The following is a 16136-nucleotide window of genomic DNA, read 5'->3' as shown; positions in this document are numbered from 1 at the left end:
GTGCTCTCCATGGCCTGGCAGCATGGACGACGAAGCTACCTAATTCAAACACAGAGGGATCAAGAGCCAGACCTGCAAAGGGGTAAAGACAGAATAAGCTGGGACAAAAAGCCATGAGGAAAAGGAATTGATGCTGTGACAGGAAAAGGAGGAGGAGAAGGAGGAAATGGGACTGGGATTTGCAGTTAGGAGAGAAAGACTGTCTGGGCAAGGAGACTGGGAACAAGAAAGAATGACTTTAACCTGACAAAAACTGGGATAAGGAGCAGGGGTTTGCAGGGGAAGAGGGGGAAGACAACACCACACTGGAAACTGGCCAAGGAGCACATGGGAACCAGGAATGTGGGCAGGGTGGAGGAGAAACCAACAGATCAGTTAAGGAGTCATAGGGAGAGGAACTGGGATTATATGGGCAAGTAGACTGGGAAGAGAAACCTGAGGACTAGAAATTGGGGCTGGCTAGGTGAGGACAATGGGACTAGGACAAGGCACCAGGGATGGGGAAGACAGGAACAAGCTAGAGGGATGGAACAGAAAGGGGTGATGTTTGGAGCGGAATGGGCAGAAGAGTCTGTGCCCACTATAGAACACTCCCCTACAAAGCCTGGAATGGGCTCCAAGATTCCTGAGACTCACCAGACCTCTGCTTTCAGGAAATACCTGTGAAACCCACTGGTTTATCCCTATCCCTCTCTAGTGCTGATCTAAATGAAGGATGACAACCTATCAGTTACTCCATCACCGTGTGGTGGATCTAAAGGTTCCTACCCTGATGATGCCCTTGTGAGGGTCAACATGGGTCAACATGATGAAATTTTTTTTAATCTAGGCAATTAAACAAAAATCCTACATTAAAACAACCTTAAAGGTTGCAAAGTCAAGTTAGGAAAATATAGCATGTGGTCATGTAACTAAAGACTATCATAATGCCGGTACAAGGGAGCTCAAAAAAGGTTGTGTAGGCAACCTAAATTCTGGTATTTCTTATCTTTTTAGTGCTTGACATTGTAGCCTTAATAACCATCTTTTAATGTAGGACCTTTTTTTTTTTTTTATACCTAAACTACAGTTCTGGTAGGTATAAAACTTAGATAGTTAAAACAAATCCTAGTGAAATTTTGATTAACTCTCTTATGGTAACCGTATAAAGAGACCTTTCATTTCCAAAATGGGGGTTTATACAACTGATTCTGAAGCTTTAATATATATAAAATATAGCTGCAACTATGTTAATTATTCAATACCTTGCCTGCTGCAACTTTGGCCAACAGTGACGCAAGAGAATTCCCTTTACTACTTTGAGGTTTTAGAGATGGTATTCTTACAACAGGCCGGATTCCACCATTACAAATTTCTTCTGTTCCTCTGTCATTCACTGCTTTAACATGGATTAAAAATGAACGGTACTTGCCCCCAGCCATACCTGGAAAAAAACAAAAAGAGGAAAGAGCTTTTACACCTGTACTATATCAAACTGAAGAGATTTTAATTTGATGGCTAACATTCACAACCACCTGAGTTAAGTAAGTATTTTTTTGGTAATTCAGTATAAATTCTAGGCATTAAAGAACAGTCATTTAAACATACAGTAACTCCTCACTTAAAGTTCTTCAGGTTAATGTTGTTACATTGCAGATCAATTAGAGAACATGCTCATTTAAAGTTGTGCAATACTCCCCTATAACTTTGTTTGGCAGCCGCCTGCTTTGTCCATTGCTTGCAGAAAGAGCAGCCCATTGGAGCTAGCTGGTGGGGGCTTGGAACCAGGGTGGACCAGCCTGTATCAGCTCCCTGATCCCCTAAATTCCCTGTACAGCAGCCACCCAGCAGGCTATCAATTGCTGGGCAGTTCAGGTATCCCTCCCCCGACTGCCATGTGCTGCTCCCACCCTCTGCTTTGGAGCTGCTCCCAGGAGGCTCCTGCTCGCTGTGCAGGGGCAGTAGAGGGGGGCAAATGTCAGGATAATCCCCTCCCCCCACTTCTGTACAGCAGCTTTTGTCTCAGCTTGCTGATCTACTTAAAAAGGCAGGTCACTTAGAGTGGGGTCAGCATACTTAAAGGGGCAATACACATCTCTCTCTTCCCCCTCCCTCCCTCTCCCTCCTTTCCTCTCCCTCCCGGCTGCCTTGTAGAGTGTGAGGCTACATTAACAACGTGTTAACACTTGAGGGCTCAACCAAGTGCTAGTTCATCATTTAGCAGTAAGGCATTCCCTGGGAAATATCCCACCCTCTTACTTCACCACCTCAACCAAGCTTCACAATCATCATCATTGCTGTGTACAGTATTGTTTGTTTAGAATTTAGTGTATGTGTAGTCTTTTGTCTAGCAAAAAAAATTTCCCTGGAACCTAACCCCCCCTATTTACATTAATTCTTACGGGGAAATTGGACTTGCTTAACATTTTTTCACTTAAAGTCGTATTTTTCAGGAACATAAATACGTTAAATGAGGAGTTACTGTAGATTTATATGGTGTAAGTGTTCCATAATTAACATGGTCTTATGGGAAATTAATCTGATAAATCCTAACCAAGATTGCTCAACTCAGAATTATTGGGTATACTCTAGTAATGCACATTTTCGAGAGACAATGTAATACATTACTTTACCTTTAACAAGCTTTGGACTTGTTAATGTCAACATTCCAGCATGTCCTGACAGATCCAGTCCAGTAGCCAGCCATACTGGACCACATAATATGTCTTCTTTATGATCCTCTAAAAATGGACACAACCTAAGACCTTAAAAACACAACATAATTTAAGTAGAATTGATATGGACTCTTCAAATAAGATAAGGTTACAAAATAAGTTATTAATTTTCATAAATTAAATGGATATATATTTAACTTCAATTTAGACTGTAAAAGTTAGGTGAGCTGACACCTTTTAAGAAATAACAGCCATGTTCTAGTCAAATTATGTACTTTTAATTTTCAGAAAGTTCTCAAAGTACAGTTTTCAGATATACTGTACATGTAACACAGCTGATGCTCTAGAAAGATCAATATTCTGCACAAGTTTATGGCCTGTAGAATGGTGAACTGATATAGTTGTTTGAGCCACAACTATCACAGGTCCTAGTTAAAAAAAACAAGCTTATGTTAGATTTCATTGGCAGCAGATGAAAATGTCAGTTTAAATAAGCCAAAATGAGGGAGATGGGATCACTCCAATGCAAATACTTAGAGCCCTGCAAAGATACCAAATTTATATCTCTGGATATCCGAGGAGCTGCAGGGCTCTATTGGGAATGGCAGCAGCGAAAGCAGCTGCATGTCCATCCGCTGTTCACAGGAGCCAGCACCCCACGTAGGCAGCTCCTCCAGCATGGCTGCACCGTCCCTGCTCCCACCCACTGGGGCAGGCACCAGGCTCAGCAGCAGCTGTCCCTGGGCACACAAGTCTGGGAGCATGCAAGCTGCTGAGCCTGGTGCGCACCCCAGTGGGTGGGACCGGGGACTGTTTAGCCATGCTGGAATTGCTGCCTGTGCAGAGCGCTGGCTCCTGCAAGCAGCAGCCAGACGTGCAGCTACTTTCGCCACTGCTTGTTCCTGGTAGATCCTTGCAGCTCCTCGGATACTCGCTTTATATCTGTGGATATCCACATCCGTGGATATAAATGTGGTATCCACGCAGGGCTCTAAAAATACTAAAACCATGTTTGACGTTAGAGTCAATCAACATCTGCATTGCAAATCCTCATTTTTCAGTTGTCATATTACAAACAACAAACTTTGGAAAAAGAAGAGCAACAAAAGGTGATATTAGCAGTGAGACAACAGAAGAGCTTCAGAGAAGAATGATGCAAGCACTTTAAAACAATGAAGTTGAGAGACTGTCAATTCTTAGGGAGGAAAAAAATCACATTTGTATGCATTTTTATAGCACCTAGCACAATAGGGCACTTTGAACCTTATTGGGACGTTCAAGTGGAATCTCAGTATAAACAGTATTGCAATTACTAAACTTTTTACACACATTACCACCACCTGAAGTATAAAACGGTTTTAAAAGAGGTAATCATGGAATAAGCATATGTAATCTGAGTTGTATTCTAATTGCTGCCTCATATAAGAGTATAGAATATTTATTTTATTTTTACCAGTTGAGGCGGAAAATACCAGTGTCAGCCACAAGCGAGGCCATAAAAAAACCCTGATATTTATTGAAACAATCAGATCACGGGTGACAAGAATATTGCAATGGTAGTTTCCATTCTTGTGAATTATAAAAGTGAAACTGTCTGATGTACTTTTAAACATGACTCAGTCCTTATTACATCCAATTAATGGTTATATTAAATGCAGTCAGAGGTAAACATTTAAAGTATAAAAGACCAATTCATAACTAATTAAGGAAAACAAAAGATCCTGTGTCACTTAACAATAATGTCCCAAAACCGATGCTTCAAAATCTTGACTGTAAAGTAGAGGCTTCCTCCCGCTAACCCACCTTGCTGTCTGAGCTTATCTACTCTGTCCCAAACAAAACAGCAACTGGTGCTGTTCCAGCTCACTAATTCACTGCTTCTAGAGGCCTGCAGGCAGTAGCATACTAGCACAAATGGGATCTCTCAGATGAGTTCTCAGAGGATCAAGAATTCTGCGTTGCCTAAAGTCACAGAAGACAATGTCTCAGGCTGAGAAGCATCCCCAGTTAGATTCACCGATATTGCCTACATTCTCCCCCTCCCCCGTCTTCCTTGGAAAAGTGAGGAAATGAGACAAGAGTTAAGGAGGAGAGCACATCAGGCTTCCAATAAATGGCAGTGGGAGAAGAAAGCGAGGCAGCTGATGGTATGGGTTGCTAAATGAGGATAAGTGATTGGCAGTAACCATTAGCATATTTGTAAACAAACGAGTGGCGATAGGAAGGAAAAAGGAGGCATGATTATGTAGAGAACAAAAAGAGGAACACAAAAAGGGCAAGGAAATCACAGAAAGTTAGAAACTGAAAACAGGCGGAAGACAGCAAGAAATAAGGAATGATTCACAGAATCACAGAATATCAGGGTTGGAAGGGACCTCAGGAGGTCATCTAGTCCAACCCCCTGCTCAAAGCAGGGCCAATCCCCAACTAAATCATCCCAGCCAGGGCTTTGTCAAGCCTGACCTTAAAAATATCTAAGGAAGGAGATTCCACCACCTCCCTAGGTAACACAGTCCAGTGTTTCACCATGCTCCTAGTGAAAAAGTTTTTCCTAATATCCAACCTAAACCTCCCCCACTGCAACTTGAGACCATTACTCCTTGTTCTGTCATCAGCTACCACTGAGAACAGTCTAGAGTCATCCTCTTTGGAGCCCCCTTTCACGTAGTTGAAAGCAGCTATCAAATCCCCCTCATTCTTCTCTTCCGCAGACTAAACAATCCCAGTTCCCTCAGCCTCTCCTCATAAGTCATGTGTTCCAGTCCCCTAATCATTTTTGTTGCCCTCCGCTGGACTCTTTCCAATTTTTCCACATCCTTCTTGTAGTGTGGGGCCCAAAACTGGACACAGTACTCCAGATGAGACCTCACCAATGTCGAATAGAGGGGAATGATCACGTCCCTCGATCTGCTGGCAATGCCCCTACATATACACCCCAAAATGCCATTGGCCTTCTTGGCAACAAGGGCACACTGTTGACTCATATCCAGCTTCTTGTCCACTGTAACCCCTAGGTCCTTTTCTGCAGAACTGCTGCCTAACCATTCGGTCCCTAGTCTGTAGCGGTGCATGGGATTCTTCCTTCCTAAGTGCAGGACTCTGCACTTGTCCTTGTTGAACCTCATCAGATTTCTTTTGTCCCAATGCTCTAATTTGTCTAGGTCCCTCTGTATCCTATCCCTACCCTCCAGCGTATCTACCTCTCCTCCCAGTTTAGTGTCATCTGCAAACTTGCTGAGGGTGCAATCCACACCATCCTCCAGATCATTTATGAAGATATTGAACAAAACCGGCCTGAGGACCGACCCTTGGGGCACTCCACTTGATACCAGCTGCCAACTAGACATGGAGCCTTTGATCGCTACCCGTTGAGCCCGACAATCTAGCCAACTTTCTATCCATCAATGAATGAGAGGTGATTGAAAAATTGAAGTGGGGCATCAGAATTAACACAGAAAATAGAATGACAGGCTGGGATAAATAGCAAGGACACAAGTACAGAGGTAAATATTTTTTCCCATCCTGATTTAATAAACAAACCTCAATTTTCAAAAGGAGGGGGCAGCAGGAAAAGGGTAAGAGGGGAGGGTAGTTGGATAAGAAGAGAATAGGACAAACTTCGGAATCTTTTTCTCTCCTTTCATGTGCTGAAATTCTCATCTGCTCACCTCTGTGCGTGCCTCCTCCCCACCACCCAAACTTTCCTCTCCAAAACTTTCCCCTTATCTCAAACACACCTTGCAATAGTATCCTGGTTTTCTCTTTGAAAACCTGGTCACCAAATGAAGCAAAGAAAGAAGGAAAGTAAGCCTTAGCTTGAAGGAGTAAGTGACAGAAGTTTGGGGGTTTTGATACTTATTCAGCCGCAACACTTACTTTTAGGCACTAGTCACTCCTACACAGATATAATCTGATACCCTTCTAGACACTTTCTCTCACAAGTTTTGAGGGGAAAGCTGCTGTAATGAGCTAGATGAGGAAAGGACTGAGTGAGTTTGATAAGGCTGTAAAGTTAGTGTGCTAGTTAAAAGAACGAGGAGATACATATATATCTTCCTACTGTATTTTCCACTGCATACATCTGATGAAGTGGGCTTTAGCCCATGAAAGCTTATGCTCAAATAAATTTGTTAGTCTCTAAGGTGCCACAAGTACTCCTCGTTCTTTCTGCTGATACAGACTAACACAGCTACCACTCTGAAACCTGTGACTAGCTAGGAATTTTGAACTGGATATTTTAAGTTTTGAAGGCATTGATGCTAAAACTAAGGAAAATTAGATATGCAGTGAAAAAAAAGTCAGTTTCCTTGAAAACTAGCTAACTCAAGCAACACTTAAAACCATGTTGCAGTGGAAGACATGACAGACCAGCTTGACAGCTGCTAAAATGACCTATAGCTTCATTTCTAAATTAAAATAAAACCTTGATTTAACAATACCAAAAATCCAAGTCCCCACCAGTTAATTTTTGCTTTCAACAGCAAAGTATAGTCTCCACTGAAAGGAACAACTGCCAAATGTACTGAACAGGGTTGACCAGCATAAACGTAAAGAATGTGCTTTTTTTTTTTATTTTAATTACTTGAAAATATTTACATAGAAGTTCCAATGTGATCTCTGAAGATTTTTCATATAATAGTTTCTCCATAGGGAAATAACCATATTAAACTCACATTGTGATTCCTCTACATCCATGTTCTGCATTTCTTCATTCAACTCAACCAGTGTTGGTTTTCCATTTCTTTCCATTTCAATACTATGAGCTGGAGATAAAGGAAAGGTGATCTGTCTATCTACTGCTGCTTCTGGAAAATAAAAAAATGTTAGCAATGTTTGGTAAACATTGTGTAGTATTAATGAAAACCAGAAACGTTAACTTCCATAGCAGATTTATTATTTAAGTTTTTGCTCAAAATTCACTGAAACCATCACCTCTACTAAAAAATCCTAAAGCTGCTGACAAACTCCTTCATACTAAAATTAGAATAGAACTCAATTTATTAAATGAAGTTAGCCTTTGTCCTCAATTTGTTTGTGAGCAGTTTATCAGTGTGAGTGTTATTTTTGAAAAATAATTTCTACCAATAATACATTGCTCTCAAGCAATTATTTGTTTTTGATATTGAAAATCAGAGCTGCGTTTGTTAGTCTGATTGGACATATAGGTATTGTTTCTGTTCCCTAAGTATAACTCTTAAAAAATGGTTTCCATTGCAGATATTCTATTTCATAAACTCAAATTTTTATTGCTGCAAATATTCTGTAGCATGAGCTTCTCACCAGTTTAAAAAAACAACACACATAGAATACTAGCACAAAAGAGTAACACAACTGAATCTAATTCAATTTATTTAAATAAACTTTATTGTAACATTGAGTTATTTGCCCAGCTCTAGTTAAACCCTATTTAGCTCTCCAGTTTTACTCTTTGTATAACAAATTTAAAAAAAAAAAAAAAAAAAGCCACAGAAGATGGCCCACAAGTAATAAGACCTAAACTTGCTGGGATAAATGAGGCTGAATTTTAAGGTCAAAGAGTAGCTTCATTTTCAGCCAGACCAGCAAAGAGTGGGGAATTTTCCCCATCTCTGGATGTGGTCACCAAGCATGCTTCAGTATCTTATGACTAATACTTCATATTGAGTCTTAAAGAACACAGGTCAAATGTGGGAGCATTTGTTTCCCTCTGTCCTGTGTCCACAGTTAAGCTGTATGTTGAAATTCTTAGTCATATTGTACTCTTAGAGAATATATGTTCCCCTCTGAGACACTGCTACTCAAATACTGTTCCCTTGGATACACAGCAGCTTTTATGTGCTATTCTGAAAAATAAAATAAAAGACTCAGCAGTACTTCTTTATACCATTATTGAAAACTATGGCATAAGGAGTGGGATTTTTCTGAGAATGACTCTAAATTTGTTTGTTTTCTCTTAAATTCACAGTCATGCAACCTTTATTTCAATGGAATTCTAGTTTTTAGATTTTTTTTTCTCATAAGGGCACTCAGATGCCCTATAGCAGGGGCAGGCAAACTTTTTGGCCTGAGGGCCACACCGGGTTTCCGAAATTGTACAGAGGCCCAGCCCCCACCCCCTGACAGCTCCCCCCAGGACTCCCACTCCATCCAACCCCCCTTCCCCAACGGCCCCCATAGGACTCCTGCCCCCTCCAACCCCCTGCTCCCCGTCTCCTGACTGCCCCCCACCGCCCCATCCAACCCCTCTTCTCATTCCTGACTGCGCCCTTGGAACCCCTGCCCCATCCACCCCCCCGCTCCCTGTCCCCTGACCTCCAGAACCCCCTGCCTCTGACTACCCCCCCTCTGCTTCCTGTCTGCCCCCATTCAACCCCCCGTTCCCCGCCCTCTGACCACCCCGCCCCTTAGCCACACCTCCACCTTCTGAGCACCTCCCTGAACTCCCCTGCCCTCTATCCAACCCTGCCCTGCTCCTTGCTCCCTTACTGCACTGCCTGGAGCAGCAGTGGCTGGCGGCGCTACAGCCGCACTGCCCAGAGCACCAGGACAGGCAGCCACGCCACCGCGCAGCACAGAGCACCGGGTCAGGCTGCGGCTCTGCAGCTGCGCTGCCGCCCAGAGCATTGCACTGCCAGTGGCACAGTGAGCTGCAGGAGAGGGGGAACAGCTGAGGAGGGACTGGGGGGGGCTAGCCTCCCGGGCCAGGAGCTCAGGGGCCGGGCAGGAGGGTCCCAGATGTGGCCTACAGGCTGTAGTTTGCCCACCTCTGCTCTATAGTCATGGACACCTGCAAATTGAATTTCTAAATATGACTTGGAAGAATTACCTATCTTTTTTTTTTTTAAATCCTTTGATTTAGAAAATAAAAATTTGTTATACACCTCAGAAGCTCTGTCATTTATGTCTGACACTGCAACTTTCTTTGAATGCATCTTCAGATTCTAGTAGTAGGACAACATGTAAGTTCAGCTCAAACTGTTGTTGCTTTAGCTATACTTCTTTATAGAACATTGAGGTTTTAAAATCTGTGCTTATCTTTGACTATTTTAATGTTTCTCTCATTTTAATAAATGTTCATTTGTGCAAAGAAAGTTAAAATGCAAGATATTACTAAGTAAATGTAAAGTTGAGATATCTACAAATCTTTACTTCATCGCTAATTAAATCAGTAAAAATACCAGGCCTAAAAAGTAACAAATCTGAGAAAAGAAGAGGATCTCCTTTCTTACCATTGACTTTTCCTAGCCCTGGAGCTTTATTTTTCAGTAAAGTCACTTGAAGCTGTGGAATGTTTGTTATGTTTGAGTTCAAAACAAATTTGAAATCCACGTGTCCAACCATACAGGCTTTTGGCAAAACCAGTTCAAAGACATGTTCATCCCAGCTGTTGCTGTTGGGGAAAAAATATTAGGTATTTTGTAACACCATGTCTACAAGTTCACTACAGCCAAACAAGCAGCAGCATCCAGTTTATTTTCTGCATATACTTCTCTAGTGTAGTGAGAAAAGATGTAGTTTTACATTAGTTAGTCTAAGCTTTCTTCATAGTCCCTCAATATCCACATGAATCTCTGAAGCAAAAATAAAGTATTTTAAACTGCAGTTAACCATGTCCATTTTATGTAGAAAACACTGAAAGCCAACTGATAAGATGCTGAATCAATGTGTTTGGCAATAAGTAACGGCAAAAAAGCACAGAACCACCTACTACCTGCATTACAATACTGCCTCCATAAAACTTAAAATTTCTTTTGAGGCTTAAGTCAGTATTTAAAACAATGAAAATACTTTCTTAAACATCAATTGTCTTCCAATGGTTAAACGGTACCAAAGCATGATAGGATCTGGTTGGCATTCTTCACTGATGGTGTCAAACATTGTCACTTTTCAACAGTATCATGGCCACCTGCAGGAGGCTCAAAATACTAATTTCAATTCAAAATTTTGAAATACATTTGACAATTTATACAGGATGAGAAGTGCTTCTTACCAGGTGCACACTCAGAAGCCTGCACTGAGCATAATGGGTGCAGCTTTCTTTTAATGAGTCATATTTTTCCTTTTGAGGCCAACTTTGTTTTATACTGAAAGTGTAAACTTGAGACAATAAGTACCCCTCAAATGATTAAAGTTTCATAGTTTGACACACTACGGTTTGCAAAAGTAGCTCAAATTGAAGAAAAAGCAATTAACATAAAATTAATCATGTTTCCAAGTGTTACATTACACACATTTTTAAAAGTAAGAGGAGGTTACTTACCTATAACTGGAGGTTCTTCAAGATGAATGGTTCCTATCTGTATTCTACTGAGGGGTTATGCACATGCTCCATGTGCCCGGAGCCAGAGCTTTTAAAAGTAGTAGTGTCCGTTGGTCCGCGCATGTACCCAGCCACCGTCTTATGGTTTTGACTGAGGCAATAAAGGGCAGGGCAGACTAACTGCACTCTCAGTTCCTTCTCCACCACAAATCTACCAGATCCGCAGCAGAAAGGAAAGGAGGGTGGGACCGGAATACAGATAGGGACCACACATCTCGAAGAGCCTCCACTTCTTCGAATGATGGTCCCTATTGTATTCCACCGAGGGTGATTAACAAGCAGCACCTACTGAGGAGGAGGGTACAAGAAAGATGGCACCATGGAACAGAGAACCACTATACAGAACAAGGCATCCGTTGCAGAGTCATGCACCAGTGCATAATAGGAAGAGAAGATGTGTACCGAACTCCACATGGCTGACTTACATATGTCCATAAGAGACACACTGTGAAGCGCAGTCGTAGTTAATGCTTGCACTGTCGTGGTGTGGGCCCATATCCCACAGGGTGGAGACAACCCTGATAAAGCATAATGCACCCAAAAACCCACTTTGAAACTCTGAGTGGGGATGGCCTGCACCTTAATTTTTTCCACTATGGCAACAAATAGCCTCAGAGGCTTCCGGAACAGCCTCTTCCTCTGCAGATAAAAGGCTAGGACACTGAGGGAGTTGAAAACATCATTCCTCCTCTGAAGCGTGCGGCTTTGGAAAGAAGGCAGATAAATGTATGGGGTGGTTGAGGTGAAAGCAGGAAGCCACTTTCAGAAGAAATCTAGGATGTAAATGCAGGGAAACTTTGTCCTTATGGAACATGGTGAAAGGGCGGTTTGCCAGTTCAGGAGACTCGGGGGAAGATTCGTGCCTCTCCAGAGTCAACGGCGCACAGTACATCGACAGAACTGGAAGCTGCCTCAGAACCAATGATTAACAGGACTTTGGCAGAACCGGTGCAGAAGGGGCATGCCGCTCAGGAGCTGGGCCAGCAGATTCAGTGTGCAGTGCAACATTTTGTCATGCTTGTGGGCTTTGGAACATCACTTCTCCATGGCTGGAACTTATGGCCAATGCAGTGTCTTTCTTGGTCCTTGAGGAAGACTTACTGCCATGCTTATGCACATACTTCAGGGGTGGGCCAACTTTTTGGCCTGAGGGCCACATCTGGGTATGGAAATTGTATGGCGGGCCATGAATGCTCACAAAATTGGGGGTTGGGGTGCAGGAGAGGATGAGAGCTCCAGCTGGGGATGCAGGCTCTGGGGTAGGGCCAGAAATTAGGCTTTCAGGGTGCATGAGGGGACTCCGGGACGGGGCAGGGGGTTGGGGATGAGGGGTTAGGGGTGCAGGAGGGTCTTTGGGTTGGGACCGAGTAGTTTGGCGGGTGGGAGGGGAATCAGGGCTAGGGCGGGGGGGCAGGTTCAGGGGTGCAGGCTCCAGGCAGCACTTACCACAAGCAGCTCCCAGAAGCAGTGGCATGTACCCCTCTGGCTCCTACGTGGTGGCGTGGCCTGTTCGCAGGCACCGCCCCCGCAGCTTCCATTGGCTGCGGTTCCCAGACAATGGGAGTTATAGGGGCAGCACTTGGGGAAGGGGCAATGTGCAGAGCCCCTTAGCTGCCCTACACATAGGAGCAGCACAGAGGAGGGCAAGCTGCCAACCCTGCTTCCCAGTTGGAGTGCCAGAGCGGGGCAAGCCCCAGATCCTGCTCCCTGACGGAAGTTCGAGGGCCAAATTAAAATATCTGGAGGGCCAGATGTGGCCCCCAGGCCATAGTTTGCCCACCTGACATGCTTCCTTGTCTCATGGCTAGGGCCCAGCACAGGGTCCGTAGCGCTGGTACTGGCGTAACCAGACTTGAGCTCCATGGCAAGAGGTGCACTCTTGGATTACTCAGGGCAATGTCTGGGGGCAGGGGGAGTTCCCCAGCCTGGATCCAACTGTGTCCTCATGGTGACCTCCATGAGGTATTTCTAAGGCTAAGATCTTGAACCCCAACATCTTTGGCATAATCCAGTCCCCAGGCATGGGTGCAAGGGGGAGAGAAGGGTGGTTGGCAAGAAAACTGCCAAAGCGGCACCCCAAAGTCCTTAAATCCTAAGAAAACTAACAACAATAAAATGCTAACTATGTACAAGAATAAATCAGGCGCTCTCACTACATTTGGAAAGTGCGTCAAGAGGGATGAGAGAACAGCAGAAGCTCCAACTCTGACCAGGCGACAGTGAGAAGGAACTGAGGGCGCGGTCGGTCCGCCTGCCTGCCCTTTATCACCTCAGTCAAAATCATGAGGCAGTACAGGGGCGCATGCGTGAATCAATGGACACTACTACTTTTAAAAGCTCCAGCTCTAGGTGCATGTGCATAACCTCTCAGTGGAATACAATAAGGATCATCACTTGAAGAAGAACTGCACTTCCTAACTGTTTTCAGTCCATGTGTAAGGGACATTTATAAATATATTATTTAGAACTAAGGTTTTTACACTATACTATGTATCACTGTCTTCTGCACAATTTCTTCACAATTTATTAAGCGCTAATATAACTATTTTCTAACATATCTTTTTATTAAATTTTTGAAGTATTAAACTTCAGGGTCAGATCTCTTTCGGGCAGTGGTAATGCACCATTAAACTGCAGAACCTAGGAATACATAACCAGTAGTTAAGGTTCATTGCTTGTTGTCTATTTGACCATTAGCTCTGTTCCTCGCATGGGTGGAAGTCTTTTGTGCAGCATTTTCCATGAAGAAGGAAAAAAAAATTTTTTTTTGTAAAGCACCCATATTCCCATTGGCTGTCAAATGAGCAGTAACTTGTGACAGACAAAGAAAAAGGATCTAAATAATAAAATTAGTTTATGTTCGCTCCTTGTTATAGTAAAAAAAATAGGAAAAAACATCTCCTTGAAGAAACTTTTTCAGCTGACCTCAAAGCATTTTTATCTTTTCTTTTAATTCTACCATAAGTATCTAACTTTCAGTACAGTCTCCTTTTTCTTCTCATTAACAGTGTTTAAACCAAGAACAAACAAAGAAGCTCTCTTGGAAAATTATCTGGGGATGAAAAAAGAACCTGTTTTCTTTCAGAGAAGCAAAGAAGTTCCTAAAGCAAATCTACACAGTAAGATAGCAAAGAATTTTTTTGAAGCCTATTAAGAGACACTCCAGGATGTCAGATAGGTAAAAAAAATCTAGACCTTTCCTGCTACAGCAAACTAAGCCAGCCTTCCAAGATCTTCTTGACTGCTATGGAATTTAGGATTACTTACACAGTTTCAGAAAGCAGTCCACAATCTCTCTACAACAAACTGAACAAAATTACAACCTGATGGGGGGGAGCGGGGAAGACGACTAGACACCACAGGATTGGCAAGCAAGTGAGTGGTTATCATTATAATGGTGCTACCACTAAGGCTAAAAGACTAACCATGGAAAATGTTAGGCCAAGAAGAATTGAGGAAGTTATGAGCAAAGGAAGACTGGAGTCTTTAAAACAGCATTCCAAACTCAGCTTTAGCACACAGGTAGTTAATACGCTCATGAAGGATCCTAAAGTTCTTTACAAACTGAACACACAGAAATGCCATTTCTGGGACTGAATATGGCAGCTATTCAGCATCAGAAATACTGCACAACTGATTTTGTTTCAGGATTTGGGGAAAAGAAGGGGGAAGAAAGATTATTTTGGTTTAGATTTGTTTAAGGACGCACAGTGAAAAATTCTCTACAACTGAAAAATAGAACGGGGATGTAAGTATGCAAAATATAATTCCTCATGATGAAAGTTTGCCCAGGACACCATGGTTCCTGAAGAACTACTGAATATTTAGTCTAAGCTTAGACGAAGGATCTCAGTCCTCCGTCTTATATAGCACCTAACACACTTCTGGCCCTATATAAATGAAGAAGATGTTGCTATGACATGGACATATAACTATTAATCATTCAAAACATTATATATCGTGGATGAGGCCAATCCATTCTAAAAGGGCCAGTGTGCTGAAGTATTAAGGACTGACCAGCTCAGAGGTTCAAGTTACTGACCTGACACAGATACAGAGGTAAGCAGTAAACCAGCTTGTGCACAGTAGTGTATTACATAGGAGCACTGGAATTGTCACACTCAATCAGACCCCCTGATTCATCTAGCTCAGTGGTTTACGACCCAGAACTAGGCCGCGGAATGGAAGGGACTGGGCCGCGCAGCTCTGGTCAGCACCATCAACCGGGCTGTTAAAAGTCCTGTTGGCGGTACTGCCCGGCTAAGGCAGGCTAGTCCCTTCCCGTTCCGACGCCACGTTGCATCCCAGTAGCGGCCAGCAGCAGGTCTGGCTCGTAGGCAGGGGGTGAGGGCAGCCACATGGCTCTGCCCTGAACATCAACTCCTCACTCCCATTGGTCGGAAACTGGCCAATTGGAGCGCGCGGGGGGGGGGGAGGGGGGGCGCCGGAGCATGCGGTGCCTGTGGGCAAGAGCCATGTTTGCATGCCTCTGCCTAGGAGCCGGACCTGCTGCTGGCCACTTCCGGGGTGCAGCGCAGTCTGCGGTGCCAGAACAGGCAGGAAGCCTGATTTTGCACTCCAGCTCCGCCACTGACTGGGAGCTGCCAGAGGTAAGCCTTGCACCCCAATCCCCTGCCCCAGCCCTGAGCCCCCCCAAACCCAGAGCCCCTTCCTGCACCCCAAATCCCTCATCCCCAGCCCCACCCCAGAGCCCTGACCCCCTCATTCCCGGACCCACCCCACAGCCCACACCCCAAACCCCTCATCCCCAGCTCCGCTGGGTGGCGGGCATCAACAATTTTCTTCAACTGGGTTGCCAGAAAAGTTTGAAAACTACTGAACTAGCTGACAGTGGCTAGTAGCAGATGCCTGAGAGGAAGGTTTAAGAATCCCACAACAGAAAAGTGAAATCTGCCTTCATGAAGGTCTTATACTAATCCTACAGAGAGGTTTGCTTAAACCGTGAAGCATGAGGGGTTTTGTTTTGTTTGGGTTTTGTTTTGTTTTGTTTTTTTCGGGGGGGGGGGGGGGGGGGGGGGGATTAAATCTCTTCCAAAACTTTGTTTGCATCAACAGGTCATACATAACTCTGGATATTCTTAAGTGCACAGTCTGCTGGTTTTGATTACTAGGTAAATTGGTGGCTTCAGTGACATAATGGAGCAGTAAGTTCCACCGTTTGA

At 43.7% G+C, this 16136-nt stretch overlaps 1 protein-coding gene across 1 annotated transcript in view; it reads right to left on the bottom strand.

The window, feature by feature from the left end:
* BIRC6 (baculoviral IAP repeat containing 6) overlaps positions 1-16136 on the bottom strand; it is a 322387-nt gene that overhangs the window by 256119 nt on the left and 50132 nt on the right. Inside the window, 4 exon segments of the mRNA XM_037895446.2 lie at positions 1245-1423; positions 2613-2744; positions 7328-7459; positions 9863-10023. Of these exon segments, the coding sequence (XP_037751374.1) occupies positions 1245-1423; positions 2613-2744; positions 7328-7459; positions 9863-10023 (604 nt within the window).

Source organism: Chelonia mydas, chromosome 3 (genome assembly GCF_015237465.2).
Source record: "Chelonia mydas isolate rCheMyd1 chromosome 3, rCheMyd1.pri.v2, whole genome shotgun sequence".
Taxonomy (NCBI): Eukaryota; Metazoa; Chordata; order Testudines; family Cheloniidae; genus Chelonia; species Chelonia mydas.
Note: the sequence above shows the minus strand (reverse complement) of the source record. Positions and strands in the feature narration are given on the sequence as shown.